A 17901-nucleotide genomic window follows, 5' to 3' on the forward strand; every position below is an offset into this window, starting at 1 on the left:
AGTCCCATACTTTTCCAAAGCAGTCCTTCAAGTAATTTATTTGCCTCACTTAACATGAAACTATTTTTCTTGAAATGGTAAGATGATCCTTTATGATAAATTTTGTGCATTTAAAAAAGTTTTAGCCACACTATGAAACTTTCAGATTTGTGTAAGACTTGTGATTAATTCTCTCTTAAAGGAAGAACTCCTTTATAATGCAAATAGGGCTTTATTAATTTCTCTACAGTGAAAGGATATTGGACTTTTCCCAAAATTGTTTCCAGTGCCATGTAACTATATTAATCTCCATAACCCTGGAATTGTATTATATTCTAGAACTGCTTATCTAAAGCAGTATTTCTTGAAACTCGTAAAGTGGTAACACCCTATTATTTTTCTTGATTTTGTGATACCTTTCCTCTTCTTTCTGAACTAACAGTATAATTAAAATTAAAATTCTGAAAAAGCATGCTTTTATTATGCAGATATTCTTATTATGCAACTAAGTATCACATAATTAGATGCAATACTCACCAAGCATATGGAGTTGAATATGACCAAATGAGTTGGGAGAAGGGTATCACTTGTTAAAAATATATAATCTTGCACCCCACCTCCAACCTACTGAATAAAATGGGTTGAACCTGGAAATACATTATTTAAACAAGCTATTGCAAGTGGTTTTTATGAACATGAAAGTTTGGGACCAGTGATGTAGTGCTGTAAAATTTTAGGATGCATCAGAATCCCCTTTGTCTTATGAATCCCTAAATTTTTTGAACCTCTCTTAGATTCAATGCATCTGGGGTGGGAGCAGTTTTTTTTTTTTTTTGTACCAAGATTTGAACTCAGGCACTTCACCTCTGAGCCATATCCCCAGCCCTTTTAAAAATATTATTTAGAGACAGGTTCTCACTGAGTTGCTTAGGGCCTCGATAAGTTGATGAGGTTGCAGCATTTTAAATAAGATTCTTGATGTTGTTGCTGCAAGACCAGAGTTAACTCGTTGGGAGCCCCTGATGTGGTGAAAAGGTTGTAGACTGGAGACTAGACACCTCTGGGTACCAATTCAATTTTTCCTTTGGAAAGCTTTAGTATAATTACTTAATATTCCTGAGCATTATTCTTTATTTTCAATTTTTCACATATACTTAAGTATTATATGCACATATACATATATTATGCTTGGGATGTTCAGAAATGTGAAGTATCACGACAAGAGTGATTCTAATGAGTTCTAAAATTTTATCACATTATATCACTGGTCCTAATCTTACCTGACTATAAAATCACCTGAGATAACTTATTAAATGTGTTTCCAGTTCTAGCCATTGATTCCAAGAGTCATAGCGGGGACCCAGGAATATATTATGCTCAGGAAACGAAATAAAATCTACACTGGATAAATATGGAGTGCAGACAGATATTGATAAGTAAGAGGCAGAAATGAAAGCAAGGAGGAGACTGGTAAGTAGAAATAAGAGAGGGTGAGTGATCAACGAGTAGAAACTGTATCCTGGACTAACAAGATCCCTGAAAAATAACCTAATCTGAAGATAACTCAAGAATGAATTTATTAAAAGTAAAGCAAACTTATCTTTGTGAGGAGAAGGGAAATGTTACCTGGCTGTCTGAGTATGATAGCATTGATTAATTTGAATGATTTCTCTGAATCATTAGTGTCAAGATTCTGAAAGTTCAGATACAAAAGAGGAGAAAATAATGTTCAAGTGGAGAAACTCATCATCTAAGATCTGTTTCTCATGTCAGTTGAGAATAAAATCATTGCTACCCACCCTCCTTATACATATGACTAATAACATGTTTGTAAATTTAGTTGAATTGCAAGGAAGAAATAAAACCATCACATTTAAGCATATCTATCTATATATTCCATTTAAAATGTATTTTTTCTCTCATAATTTAGAAATAAAAGCCAATTTTGTATGAGAATCCAATGTTCATATAGAAGCTCTACGTTATGTAGAATGTTCTCAAGCAATTTAACTCCTGCACTAATGATTAAGAGCAAGGGCTCAGGAGTCAGATGCCTGGATTCAAATCTTGCTTCTACCTCTTAGGCCCTTAGTTCAGTGACTGTACCACAGTAGTGCTGAATAAGCTAATAATGATTATAGAACATACCTATGGGACTTGTACAATCTGTTAGTAAACAAATATTTATCCTATGTAAATATTTGGCCTATGTCATGCATTCATATTTCCAGGGGCGTGGGACATCTGCCCTCAGGAAGCTCTGGGACAGGCAATAGACAATAAGGAAGTTAATGTAACAATACAAAGTGCTAAAGATGAAGCAATTAGCAAAACATAAATGAAGTCCCTACCTTCTCTTGTTTCAGTATAGTACCTTAAATTCAAGTTTGCTTACATTGTAAGTACCATATAACTTAGATTTCCTGACTAGGATTTTCTGCTTTAATCATTAGACTGAGCTCCTTAATTCAATGATTTAACAGAAGTTAGTTTGCACCTCTCTTAGGCATTAATAGATTTGGTCCATATTACCACTGCAAATAATAGCAAACTTTCTGTTTTTATTCATTATTAGCTATGGTTGTAATTTAAAAGCTATCCACAACTAAAATGTATGGTATTACTTTACAATTTCTTAGGAATTCCATAATTTATAGTCCAGTAATTTTCATTTTGTTGAGGACAGATTTGACTACAAAATCTAGGAAGTTATTGATTCCTACTAACTGAATAATTTTACTGTATTTAAAAATTTAAGGAAAATTTGTTTCCTAGGTCAAAAGGAGAACACAATTTTAGCCTTGGCAAAATATATCGGAATTATATTAGTTATTAACCATGACTCATTGATGACTTTACTTCTTCTATGAGAATATAGCTAATTTAAAGCAAAGACTGAATGAAAGACTGTGTTTTCCAGACAAAAGAGCAACCATTTGTCCTCAGGCAGATAAATCATTGAGACATAATTTTGGTGGACCATTTGGTATAAGATAGATTATGGAGGCAGAACATTAACAGATGGGTAGATTTCTTTCCATGACACATCAAAGATATTGTATTATTATTTCTTTCCTGGTCTACCTATCTGGATGCTTTTAATATCTGTAGGCTTTTTTAGATGGATAGATTTGCCTGCTTGAATATTGAGAACTGACAGAGCCCCATGAAAGTCCAAAAATCAGGGGCAAAAATAGTATAGTGGTAACAAGAAAACACAGTCCTACAGACTTTGAAAATGTTCATTGGTTATTGGAAGGAATGAGGAATTTTTAGGAAGTCAAATAATATAAAGAGAAATTTTGTATCTTAGCTGCTTGTTATTTCTGGATTGGTTTTTTTGTTACCTTGCTAGGAAACTTTGAAATCTTCATTAGAAATTTTCTTTCTTTGGTAAACTTCTGTAGTGCAAGGGTACTCCCAGTCCAGAATGAATTCAATTAATCACTTTTCTAGTCCAAATAAATAAGGAAGGTTTCATTGGAAATCTTGATAATCTAATTTTTTTATAGTATTCTCTTCAACAATTACTTGATAAATGTCAATTCAATGAAATGACTTTTATATTTAGAATCATGGCAAAAAAGGTTTTCATCCATATTCTTCAAAGTAGTTTTTTAAAACTTCTCCAAATATTTGAAGTGCAATGACTCATTGCTTTGAAATCATATTTATGTATGTTTCCTTTGTCATTCAAGAAAGGATTGTATTATTGCTTTATGTGAGGATGATGATTGAGCACTTGCAAATATTTGCTTTATTGACATTGAAAGAGATGAGGGAAAATGATTCATTTCACCAACAATGAGTTATTGCATGTTTGTGGCTGTTAAATAATTTTAATAGAATTTGTAGGGTCTGTTTCCCTTTGATTAGACTGTAGGCAAATATCAGTCTCTGCCTCCTCTTGGATACAAACTTAGAAGAAAGTCATCTTTTTAATTTACCATTTGTCAACTTAGGCATTAATAAGACACTGAGGGACTCTATATTATACCCTTTTAACATTTAAATTGAGTATTTCTTTAATTTAAAATTGGAATCAGGGAATAAGATTGTTATAGACAATTTTAAAATAGTTTATTCATTTTTGTAGTATAATAGTAGTAATTATACAAAGCAGCTAATTATACTAAATATCAGAGAGTTATGTACCATGACTGAAAATTTCAAAGAATGTGATTTATGTAGTGGGAATTCTGAGGTCACTGGTATCACTGTAAATTCATGATAACTGGCAGCCCAATTCACCCTCAACCTGTGTGATACTCATCTCCCTCATAAGTCACTCTTTCACGGTCCATGAGGATTGTATCATCCTGTTTTAGTCAGGGTGCTTTTGCTTGCAAGTGTCAGTAATCCAACTCATATCCTCTGAAGCAGAAAGGGATATTAGCTCACTAACTGATAAGTCCAGGTGTATCTGTAAGAATAGGAAAGACAGTGGAATGAATCAGACATAACTTTCCCATGATCACATATGACTACACCACAGTGAAACTCCACATCACGTACAACCGCAGGAATGGGATCCTACTCAGAATAAGCTATGCCCCATGTATGTATAACATGTCAAAGTATACTCTACTGTCATGTATTTCTAAAAAGAACAAATAAAAAATGGAAAAAAAGAAAAAAGGCATCAAGACTCTTTTCCCATCTCTCAGTTGTTTTTCAGGGCTGCTTCCAGATGAGATCAAAATGGTTGCCAGTAGGTCTAGACTTACCTCCTACCATCTTATGAGGCCCAGAGAAAGCCTCTTTCCCAGGGTTTTCTTTCCTGGTGATTTCACCAAAAATTCTGGGATTAGGTTTCTCTGGATTGAAATAATGACTGAAACAAGTTTGAACAGACCTGGACATGCCCACCCAGTATCTGGGTCAGTGGTGGGACTAAGGGACAGAAAAGGGAAGGAAACAGTGTCAATTTCATCTCCATCATAGACTGAGAATGGCAAAAACTATTCCCTAAGGAAAAACATAGTAGAGAGCAAGTGAAGGCTTAATCTGCAAAACAACTAAAACTTACTTTCTCTTGGCTCTTGTTAGAAGCCTGTTTTCTTCTACTTTCTTCTCCATCCTCAACAAATGATTTTGCCTTACTCTTTAGAGATAAAATAGAAGTCCCCGGATAGAAATTCCCCCATTTAACCATGACCCAGTCCTATCACCTACTTAACTTTGCAGTCATCCTCTTCTTCCTTCCTATTGCAATGGAGAAGGAATTTCTATTATCAAACTGGATCTCCTCTCTCTTCTCATATAACCTCCGTATCTTTATCTTCAGTTGCTTCCTCTTTTAAACCACCTCTATTGATTCTTCTCTCTATATATCCATCTGTATATATATATGCCCTATCTCTTAACTCTCCTCCTTAGCCAGGCTTTTGTAAAGCCTTCTGTACATATTCATTGTTTAGTCTACTGTGTTTTGTTCTCCACAGCTACTGCTCCTTTATTCCACTGCTCTGCCCAAGGTCACCAATAGCATCATATTATCAGACCTAGTGGTTTGCCTTTCTTTATCCACTAGACCTTTAACTAGCATTCACATGTCGACCATTCTCTCCTTCTTGCAATGTTCTCTTCGGTTGGTTGTCATGACAATATCCTCCTCCTCTAGTTTCCTTCTATTGCTTCAGCCTTTATTTTCTATTTCCTTAGTTGACTTTTCTTCTAACTGAATTCAAATTGCTGTACTTTCCCAAAGGTCAGTGCTAGGTGCTCTTCTGTTTTCATTCTGCCTTCTCTCATTAAGCTATCTCATCCAGTCCCATGGTTTCAGATACAACTAACCATCTGACAGTTCCTAACTCCCCAATTTTTATCTTGGAACCCAATGTTTATCCTGAGATCTAGTTCCTTATTTGCAATGCATTTTGAATACTCCAGAGCCTCTCACAAGCTTCTCCATCTTTAGTTTTCTCTATGTGCCTCCTCCAGCCTTTTAGTTGTTCAAACCAGAAATCTGGGGATCATCCATGATAGCCCTTTCTCCCTCTCCTCATTGCCCCTATTCTAATTCATCAGTAGATCCTCAAGTAAATCCACTTTTCTCTTGTTCTCATCCTAGTTCAGCATATACTGGTGTCTCCTGCAGTTATCACCTCTGTGATCTCTTCTTTAATAGTTTTGCACTGTTCAGCAATTAAACAAATTTTTTGTGGAAGATTAAGAACTTTCACCTTTCTTTCTTAAAACCTCCATAGAGTAAACTTCATATTTCTTAAAAAAATGACTGTTCCCCCCATCACTCCCCCACCAAAATATATCTGGTTTCTAGCAGACCCTTCAGTTCACTTCACTTTCTTTCTCTGCATTGGCTACAATGGTCTCTTACTAGTGCAGTTGCCTTAGAATCTCAGAATCTTCCTATGTTGTTTCTTCTGTGTGGAATTTTCCCACAGTTAGCCTGGCAATTTGCCTAGCTCGAATGTAAGTTCTTTAGGGGACCCAGAGGACCCTACCCCAATCTAAATTAACTCCCCTCTATCTAAAATATCTTATATATTTTTTTCCACAGTAGTTCTTACAAGTTTTACTTATATGGTTGGCTAGTTATCTTTTGATGTATATTTCTACCATAGGTGACATGAGAGTACATCCACTGTCTCCCCAGGTTGGTACTCAATAGGGACCTTATAAATGTACATTAAAAGAATTTCAAATATTTCAAAACATGAGTTTTCCATACTAAGGAGGGAACAGTTTTGCCAAGTGATATAACACTGTTGGGAAGAGATAACTAGTGAGACAGCTCCTTTTACTCCACATCCAGGGAAGGGAAATAGCAGTAGCTGTAAAACTTTCATTCCTTACCCTGGTGAAGGGTAAGAAAATACACTGGAACTAGAAAAGAATGGTGGTAAAATGCAGAGGTCACATAAGCTTATATAGAAAGAAATTCAGCCAGGAATAGGAATATGTGGGTTTGGCACCCATCTTTGAACACAAGTAATGTGTTCTTGGCACATTACTCAGTTTCCTAGTGTCTTGGATTTTCTCATCTTAAAAATCTTATAGTACTCTCATGAGCCAATAAATGTGGAAGCCCCTTGAAAGGTATAAAATTTCTTAGAAATGTGAGATGCTTACCATCCTTATTTTGACTTTATGAACATAAAGTGATTTTATTTGGAAGTTCTGAAAGTAATGATGAACATAGTCAATTTTATAGTTAAGGCTAGATGCCACTTCCTCTCAGTTCATACAGTTATTATTAAGAAACCACCTAGGGATGGTGATATAGAAGTAAGTAAGTATAGTGAATTCATTATGGGTTTCCTTTTTAATTTTTCACAAGCTTCCCTGATAGCAATGCTAATCAAAGTTAAGTATGTTGGGGTGTCAAGTCTCTTTCTAAGAGATTAATTAGAGATTAGTCTCTAAGCTATTTGTAAATTACTATACTTTTTCATTGTAAACTGCTTAGTGGAAATGCTGTTTTAGGAAAATGATTATAGATTATAAATGGTTTCATTAAGTACTTTATTCCCCTGTCATTCTACCAGTTCTGTAGTAATAAATGACTTTAATATTCTTTTTACTGATAATTTAAATGAGATCTAGAAGATGAAACATTATTTTGAAACAAGTTTAATTTAATTGACTCAGCATGGCTTGGAACTCTTGCTCCCCATGATCCTTTCATGGTTAAGTCCTAAAGAAGAATCTGTAATGTGAATAAATATTTTTCTCTATTTTTACACCATGGGATTCATACTCCCTGGGATAAAACATCCCATTTTTTCATTGAATATAAGTAAATGTATTAGAAATTTATCCTCTGAGGGGTATGCCAATAAGTTTCATCAACGAATGGGAAATCAAAGTCCTTTAGTGAAACAAATTACCTTATAAAACAAAACCCCCTACACAATTCAAATTGTGTGTTAAATATCTTTGTGTTCCAACAAACTCACAGCCTAGAGATTGGTATGTGTTAACTTATAGTTCTGCACAAAGCTGTGATGTTCACCTCATTTTTAAAACTGCTAAGATGAGCAAGCATAACTATTTCAAATTTCAGAGTATTCTGTCAACTTCTCTCAGTGCCAAGAAAGCAAGCCACCTGGCAGTTTTTTATAAAGTGAGCCAATGCTTAAGAATGTTCACCAGAATTGACTGTTAGTATGTCAACTGAATTTGGCTCTGATTTATATGGGATATAATAGCATTTTTATTCTAGTTATCATTTATTTCTTCCTGCGATTTTTTTTTTCTCATGCTGCAGATTATTTTCTCATGAGGCAACAATCCTGGTGGTAACTGAGCCAATTTTGTTAATTTTAATATATTGACAATCATTATTTTTCCTGAGAGTGCAAAAATGATTCTGAAAAAATTTACTAGTTTAACTAACAGTCCAAGTGGAATATTGGTGTCAGTAATTGAATGTCCTAAGATTCACAGGTTAAATGTGCAGAGTTAGTACAGTTGGTAGAAGAATATTTTAAGTGGCAGGGATGGACAGAAATTATTCTGTGGGTGGGAATTAATTGAGTTTAGATAAGGAACCTCTATTAAAGAAAGGAATCTATGGCTATAATTAAAGAAAAAAGGGAAGTAGGTTAGTAGACCATGAAAGACATTTTGGTGTACTATAATATATTTTCTGAAGACTTGGGAATGTGTTAAGGAGGAGAGAACACAGAGGTAATTTGTAGTCAAATACCTTAACAAGAAAGTAAAGGGGTAGGACAAGACTATCTGAAGGAGAACTTTTAAAACTATATTCCATATTTGAGGATTATGGTTGAAAATTTAATAACTAAGATTTGTACTCTGAAAGATTAAAGTTCTTGCAACCTTGATGGAATTCTTGCTGGGTCCAATTTCCTTGAGATACATTTAAGTCTTAATTTAATACAGAAGATTCGAATCTCATTATCAGTGAAGTGCCTTTAATTGAAATCAAATTGATTTAAACAACTAGTGAGGAAATCTCGGCTTAATCTCCTTTTCCTCCTCTGGGGAACATTCACTTATATCTGTTCTAGAAAGAATTTGATTTAAGAGGAAACATACTATGTAATCATTTAAATTGATTGTTTAAATACCTATGAGACTAATTTTATAGATATATTATCAAAATGAATTGTACTATGAACATTCTTTACCAAACTAACTGTTGGTAGTTCTAAAGTATAAGATTCTAAAATAATTTCCAAATCAAACGTTCCTTCCTTGTGTTAGGTAAGAGGAGGTGAACCAGGGGGGAGGTAAAATATGCCTGAAGCACAATACATGCATGTACAGAAATGACACACTGAAGCCCATACATTTGTTCAATTAATGCATTTATAAATTGCAATAAAAATAATACATTCCTTCAAGAATAGGATTTTAGAACGACATACTAATAACCTGGAACATAAGAAAAATAAAATAAAGCCTTTGTCATGATTTTTTTGAACTATTTTGCTGTAGTACATTAGCCACACCTACGAACAACAAATATATTAAAATTTGTATTTAAAAATTCAGTGTAATTATTTTAATTAAAAATAGCCATGCATATTGACATTTTAGCTATTTAATTTATGCCTCAAATAAGTCATAGAAAGATATCATCTTTACAATGTTCATCTTTATGATCTTTAATGAGGTAATTATAGGACTATTTTAAAATTGTTTTTAATATGGAAACAACTTTAATATTTTTCTCATAATATTCACTAACATATGCTAATTTGAACTAATTTGAGCAGTCCAGAGAAAGAAATTCCATAATTTTGCTTCCTTTCCCCCAGAGATAACTGCTATTACCTGTTAGAAACATCCTGCCAGACTGATCATACATAAATAATGAGCTTTCATAGTATATCGTATTCTTCTGTTTCCTACTTTAAAAGTAGGTATGTACACACATACACACAGTGTCCATTTTAAGATTATTCATCTATGTCATCCATTATAAGGGATCCATATATCTGATCCTTAGAATCAGAATGTACCATAATTTATTTTATCTCTCCTTATTGAGTATGTATGCTTAGTATAGTAGTTTATTCCTTTTAAAAAATTAAAAACAGAGTGACAATGAATCATCTTTTACGTATATCTTTACCCATCTAAGTATTTAATTAAAATCTTATTAAATTCTCATTGCTAGATCAAAGTAGATGCATCTTTAATATTTTCAAACATATTACCACATCGCCTTTCAGAAAAGTTGTACCAGTTTATATTCAACATAGCATTGTTTGAAAATTCCCATTTCTATACAATTTCACATTTTATAGAGTTGATAATTCAATAGGCAAAAAATAATTTTATTGGTGAAGGTATGTATGTTCATACATATAATTTGTGCTTGAGCATCTTTTCATATATTTTCTAAACAGCTGTGTGATTTTGTGAAATTATTTTCCAAATTAATTTGTGAAAACTTTTTGTAAATTAAGTAACATATCTCAATTTTTTCTAGTATAAGGTTTTTAAAATAATTTAGGTATACTTTTAAGTTTTTATGTGGACAAATGTATCAGTCTTTCATAGTTTCTGGCTTTGATGTATTTATTAAGAAAAGGTCTTATCCAACCCAAAACTGTACAAATAAACTCTTAACATTTATTCTAGTACTTCTATGTATTATTTAATCTTTAAACCATCTGAAGTTATTTTATCTGACACAAAGTATAAATCTGGTAATTTCTTATTCAAATGAATAATATTTTTCAACACTAATAATTGAATTATATATCCTTTCCTTTGTTACTTACAACGCTCCTTCTACCTCCATCCCCTGAAACAATTCTATTGGGCTTTTCATTATTATTTTATTGCATTTGTCTACTAATTAGTGGAGACTTTGAATATTTGCAATATTAAATCTCTAATAAAGTTTTATATTTTTAGGTAGTCCTTTTTAGCTTTAAGTGAAATAAAACTCTCTATATAGGTTTTGCACATAACTTGTTAAGTACACTCTTGACTTGCATATAGCATCTGTGGTTAATTTGAATGGAATTCCTCACCCCAGTCACCTTTGTCATATTCAGAAACAGGTTGGTGTATAAAATTGCTATTAATTTTTCTATTTGTATTTTAACACTACCACTTTTATTAGTTCTAGTAACCTTTTCAATTGATATTATTGAATTTTCTTTAAACATAATTATGTTATTTGCAAGTAATAATGATCTATTTTTTTTCCTTTACAATATTTTACACTTGTATTCTCATTTTCATCTCATTGTTTTGGCTTCATTATTTTAAATTATGCTTAAATATAGAGTAAATAAGTAGTAGACTTTTTGTCTGGCTTTGTTTTTGATTATAATGAGAATGCTTCTAAATCTTTAACAATTGGTAACATGTTTTCTCTAGGATTCTGAAATGTTTTTGATCATGTTAAGAAAGTTTTCTTCTTTTCCTAGCTTACAGAGAATTTTTTAAAAATGAATGCTGTATTTTACTAAAAGCCTGAAGGAAGTCATGGTTATCCTATAACGTTTCTCTTTGACCTATTAATTTGTTGAATTATGTTGATGAATTGCCTAATGTTGACCTATTCTTACATTCCTGGAATAACCCTGACTTTTTGAAGAATTTGTTTTTCTTTTAATACGTTGTTTTATTTTACTTATATTCACTACTGAGATATATCTATAACTTGCTCTTTTAGAACTACACCACATGGTGGTCTATGTGTTTCTAAATGCTTTAGTATGCTTCATTTCCTTTTATCCTTGACATGGAACTATGAATTGGGCCAGGAGTCATTACACTGTTTTTGGCAAATAAGAATGACACACATAGAACTTTGCTTGGCACAAAGTCACACAAATTGTGGCGATGGTGAGTAAAATTTATTACTCCCTAAACCAATGCTTTAATTATTTTAGTAATTTCTATCAGTATGATACTTATGGGCTTCAAGTTTTATTATCTCAAATAAAAACTATCCCAAAATAGCTTCCTAATAAAGAGGAAAGGATTTTTTTCCTCCCAATTTGACTATGGAGCCTTCACTGAGTATCAAATGGGCGGAAGGGAGAGTTCACCCTAAAGGAGTTTCTGTGCTGAGAATATTCATTCCCTGAGATCTGCCATCTGTTCCTTGCACATGGACAGATGCTGATGTTCAGTTAATCAGAGGTAATGCAATCAGGATTAAAGAGTTAGATGGTTTTAAACCATTCCGGAAGTTATGGGTAAAACTTGAAACCTTTAATCAGATTCATCTTGATGTTCAAGTCAAGTTGACCATTTAATCCAAAACTTTTGTATTCCTAAGGCAACCAGTCCCAAACAGCATATTCTATTATAATCATAAGAGAAAAAAAATTGACAATGTATTTGCATATAGAAGTTGGGTCAAGAGAATTGATATTCTACTTTATATATGTTTCAGGGATCTTTTATAGAAAGCTCAGATATTGCTCTTAAGAAGTACAGAAGAAATACTGAATTGGGTAATTTAAAATACTTTACTTTAGAAACTTTAAAAACTTAATGAAGTTCAAGAAAATTTCTATTTTAAGATTCATGTCTATTTATTAAATAGTAGACTGGACTTCTCTAAGTTTAGAGAAAAATGGGTTTAGACTATAGTATTATTTCTTAAGTTTGAATAGAACTAGGCTTTAACAGCACTGAAATTGAATCTTCTTGTCCCAATCATACACATTTACAAAATATATTTCTTAAAAGTAAAATCATTGTTTTAAAATATTCTGTATGTTTTTCTCTTATATGGAAACCTACATGTGTCTATTGTACAAACATTGCTGATTCTCTAAGAAATACCACTGATAGTTACATATTTTATATCTTTAATTGGAACATATATAATCTAGATCTTGTCCTTACCAAATGTTGTACAGAAAACTATGAATTCGTAGAAGGTGATCATTGTTAAATTTTTATTTCATTAATGGAAATTTTATGCTCCAAAGCAAGGCTGGTTATATTTCTCATTTCCACTTAAATTAGCAAAATTATAAATGATTAGCTTATTTTCTTATCACATCTATTTCTGAAATTCAGCCCCAATAACACCCTACAACAAATAGTAGAATCACATAGTATTGAAGCATATGGGGTATTTTCTTTTCAGTTTTAAATATGCCTTATTCAAATGTCAATGACTCTAGAATATATTTAAACTCCAGTGGTTAAAATCAATGTAAATAGTGTATTGGTGTCTCATATTTGAGGGTAAATATTACCATTAAAAATGGAAAAGTCACAATGAAGGGAAACTATTCTGTGAACTAGCTCTTTAGTACATAAAGGGAAATGGTATATTTTGTCTGAAATATTTGTGAAGTGAACTCTATTTAAAAATGTTCCATTCCTGTGATATTTTGATTTTTCAAAGTATTTTAGTAAATATGCAACATTATTTAGAATGAAAAGTAAAATTATGCCTAGATTTGGAGGACTACCTTTGTATCAATTTCTGATAAAGGCCCTAATTGAGTATCATGTTATATGCTCATATCTATGAAATAATTGAAGTATTACATTTAATAATACATCAAAAGATATATATTAGCAACATAGGTATTAAAATATACAGGTAGATATTCATCATTATGGACTTTTTAAAAGAGACATGGCATTCTGTGTTCCATAAAGAGTGACCTCCAATTAATCCTCATAGCAGAAACAATAAAGTCAGTGCTGGCTCAGGATTCCTGTGCCCTGCTGTGCAGGGGTCTCCTAGGAAGGACACAATCGTATCTCGGTCTCCAAGCCCACTTGGTTCTTGGCACCTCTGCTAAGAGTGGTACAGGCTACCGATTAATTTTAAATGCAGTGTTTTTGAGCATGAGGACATCTGTCTTGGAGGAACAGGACAGATAACAGTAAATCACTCCTCAGAGGTCACAGAATAATTGTCAGATGATCTTTTTTGATGTCGCCCACATTTTGTTCATATTGGTGCTGCTAAGGCACAGTACTAACAAAACTATATACATTGTATGCAGCAGTTGGGTTAATGAAAAAGGTCAAGTTTTCTGGAAGTAGGGTGTTAATGTCTCAACTATGTTCAGAGTAGTGAATTGTGAAGGATGCAAAAGGAGATTGGTAAGATCAGAGTGAGAATCAAGGCCTTTTCCATAAAAGCATTTATACCATTAAAGAGTAACTGTGCTTATAGACTTGAGGAGAAATAAAAGTTGAGAATAGAAAGCCTACTGGTCAGTGAGGTTTCACAATAAATAGTTGCAGGTTTTGTGTCCTAATACTGTGGGGGAAATAGAAATGGCAGGAATCAATGAACAATGGAGACATTAGCTTCCATCGTCTACTTTGTCTCTTCTAGCCAGGTCCCCTCATGTCCATGGAATTCATTTTTCTTTAAAGAAAAAAAATTCATATAAGTGCAATGGACTTTGATTCTACCTGCGAGGACTGATCTACATTGAAAACTCAACAATTTTCATTATATTTTTAATAATCTTGTTTCTTGAATGCATCATGGAGATGAAGAAATATAGAAAAAACTTCAGGAGGGATAGTTCTCACCTTTACTCCTTTTTGTTGAATAAACATCAAAGTAGTTTGCAGATATTCAGTAAATAGCATTTTGCAAACATAAATGAGGATACAGTGTTCCCTGAATTGAGATTCAAGAAGATCTTTTGGTATCCTGTATTGTTATTCTTACCACTTATTTGTGTTGGTTTCTTCCCATTTGTTGTTAAAAATTTTAACCGAAAGCCTCATTCCGAACAGGTAAAAATGTGGTCTAGAGGAAGTTAAAGAAAGCTCATACCTTAACAATGGCAATAGTGAAATGTAGCCTCTTAATGCTGATTTTGCTATTCTAATTATGTTCGGGAGCATTGGAAAATTAATAGCCTTTGAAAATCCATTACCATTCTTGTTAAAGCTATGCTTTCCAGCCAATCAGGAGTTAACCTGTGAGCATGAGAACAGGATGGTGGTGGTGTGCCCCAACCCAAGGATGCCATCTCCTGCAGTAAGCTCTGAAAGGTGCCCCCACTGTTGGTAGCAAGGTTTTTCTAGTGCATCCAGGAAGAGTTGGAATTCCAGGTAGAGCTGTCTAATTTAAGATCTTTTGCATGACATAAAATGACAGTGAGACTCCATGTGGTTGTTGCTTTCATTTTCTTGTTAAATGACAATGTATTAAAAATTATTTTTCCTAAGACCATATTTATAAGTTTGGAACACTGAAGTACTTCATTTGATATGTATTGTATGATTTTAAGTATCTCAAGTATGGACCTCATGTTAAAGATTTCACTTAAATACAGGTAATTACTCTAGTACTTTTTAATATGCCTCATCAGCTTTTTTAAAAAAAATTAAATTTGTTCTAATTAGTCATACATGACAATAGAATGCATTTATGCACTTTGATATATTACATATAATTTGGTTATAATTTATCTTTTTTCTGATTGTACAAGTTGTAGAATCACATCAGTCATGCAGTCATATATGTGCATAAGGTATTATTGCCTGTATTCTTGATGATTGCCATTCTGACTGGAGTGAGATGAAATCTTGGAGTCATTTTGATTTGCATTTCTCTAATTGCTAGAGATGTTCATATATTTGTCAATTGATTGTATTTCTTCTGTGAAGTGTCTGTTCAGTTCCTTAGCCCATTTATTGATTGAATTATTTGGTTTTTTTGGTGTTCAGTTTTTTGAATTCTTTACAGATCCTAGAGATTACTGATTTATCTGAGGTGCATGTGGTAAGATTTTCTCCCATTCTGTAGGTTCTCTCTTTACCTTATTGATTGATTCTTTTCCTTTTAGTTTGATTTCACCCCCTTTATTGATTCTTGATTTTACTTCTTACATTTTAGGAGTCCTGTTAAGGAAGTCAGATTCTAGGCCAACATGGTAAAGATGTGGTAGTACTTTTTTTTCTCTGTTCTAGTACCTAAGTCTTTGATCCACTTGAGTTGAATTTCATGCAGGGTGAGAGAGGTTTAATTTCATTTTGTTACATGTGAATTTCCATTTTTCCCTTTTGTTGAATAGGCTATTTTTCTCCTTTTTTGGAACCTTTGTTTAGTATGAGATAACTGTATTTGTGTGGGTTCGTCTCTGTGTCTTCTATTCTATACCAATTGTCGTGACCCACATGACAAAACTCTTGGGTCCAGTGAGAGGCGAAGGAGGATTGGAAAATAAAGATTCACAGACACAGTTTTGAAGATTAAGCTGGGATCAGGTGAAGCCTGCTCTCTGATGGAGATGCAGGTCTAAAGAGTTACGCCAAAAAAAAAAAAAAAAGAGCTATGCCAACAATCTTTATTTATATATGTCTTATTATCAGGTTAAAGACCACACAACCATAATTCTTTGTATTCAGAAAAGTTATAGAAACTAGGACATCCTATGTAACTTTTCCACAGTTGCAATCCATAGTTGCAAAGTGCAATGTTAGGAGCTTTGTGTAGCTCTCAAGAAAGTCCATTGTTTAAAGTTACTGTAAGACGGGCAGGAACTGGAGAAGCAAAGCTGGTGAAACACTGTGGTTTTCTAGCATAAGAATTCCTTCCTTCCCAGGAGCTGTGTGCCTGAGATCAAGGTTAGATCAAGGCTCTTGCACAGAGCCTCCTTATGCAGGACATTGCTACAGCAACTAGACATCCTGTGCCCTTGCACAGAAACATTCCCAGGAACCGGGCATGCCACAGCCATGAGGGCATCAGAGACCCCTGATCTCAGTAACTGCTCTCCCATCCTCCATCACCTCTCTCAACAGTCTATGTGCCTGTTTTGGTGCCAATAGCATGCTGTTTTTGTTACTATAGCTCTATAATATAGTTTAAGGTCTGGTATTGTGATGCTTCCTGCTTCACTTTTCCTGATAAGGATTGCTATTCTGGGTCTCTTTTTTTCCAAGTGAATTTTTTGACTGCTTTTTTTAGATATGAAGAATGTTGTTGGGATTTTAATACAAATTGCATTAAATCTGTATAATCCTTTTGGTAGTATGGCCATTTTGACAATATGAATTCTGCCTATCCAGGAGCATGGGAGGTTTTCCCATCTTCTACAGTCTTCTTCAATTTCTTTTTTAAGTGTTCTGCTGTTTTCATTGTAGAGGTCTTTTACCTCTTTTGTTAGATTGATGCCCAAGTATTTTATTTATTTATTTTTTTGAGGCTATTGTGAATGGGGTAGTATTCCTAATTTTGCTGTCAGTCAATTCACCACTGATATATGGGAATGTGTTTGATTTATGGGTGTTGATTTTATATCCTTCTACTTTGCTGAATTCCTTTATTAGTTCTAGAAGTTTTCTAGTAGAATTTTTTGGATCTTCTAAATATAGAATCATGTTATCAGCCAATAGTGATAGTTTGAGTTCCTCTTTTCAAAATTCTATCCCTTTAATTTCTTTCTCCTAATTGCTCTGATTAGAGTTTCAAGGACTGTGTTGAGTAGAAGTGGTGAAAGAACTGGAACAATCCTTGTCTTGTTCCAGTTTTTAGAGGGAATGTTTTCAATTTTTCTCCATTTAGAATATTGGTCTTGGGTTTAACATATATAGCTTTTATGATGTTGAGGTATGTTCCTACTATCCTTAGCTTTTCTAATGTTTTGAATATGAAGGGGTGCTGTATTTTGTCTAATGCTTTTTCTGCATCTATTGAGATGATCATATGATTCTTATCTTTAAGTCTATTGATGTGATGAATTATGTTTATTGATTTCTGTATGTTGAACCAACCTTGTATCCCTGGGATGAACACTACTTGATCATGGTGCACTATCTTTTAAATATGTTTTTGTATGTGATTTGCCAGAATTTTATTGAGAATTTTTGTGTCTATGTTCATCAAAGATATTGGTCTGAAGTTTTCTTTTCTTGAGCTATTTTTGTCTGGTTTTGGTATCAGGGTGATATTAGCCTCATAAGATAAGTTTGGACACAGTCCCTCCTTCCCTATTTCATGGAATAATTTGAGGAGGA

General features: G+C 33.2%; 1 protein-coding gene across 3 annotated transcripts in view; it reads left to right on the top strand.

The window, feature by feature from the left end:
• The window catches only part of Plcl1 (phospholipase C like 1 (inactive)), a 350580-nt gene that overhangs the window by 260941 nt on the left and 71738 nt on the right, over window positions 1-17901 (top strand). Inside the window, exon 1 of one of the 3 annotated variants that reach the window (XM_047545123.1) lies at window positions 1414-1449. The exons of the other annotated variants lie outside the window; for them this stretch is intronic. Coding sequence (XP_047401079.1) covers window positions 1429-1449 — 21 coding nt within the window. The 5' untranslated portion in view covers window positions 1414-1428. Of the gene's footprint in view, window positions 1-1413; window positions 1450-17901 lie in introns of those variants that run through there. 3 annotated transcript variants of the gene reach the window in all.

This window comes from Sciurus carolinensis, chromosome 3 (assembly GCF_902686445.1).
Source record: "Sciurus carolinensis chromosome 3, mSciCar1.2, whole genome shotgun sequence".
Lineage (NCBI taxonomy): Eukaryota > Metazoa > Chordata > Mammalia > Rodentia > Sciuridae > Sciurus > Sciurus carolinensis.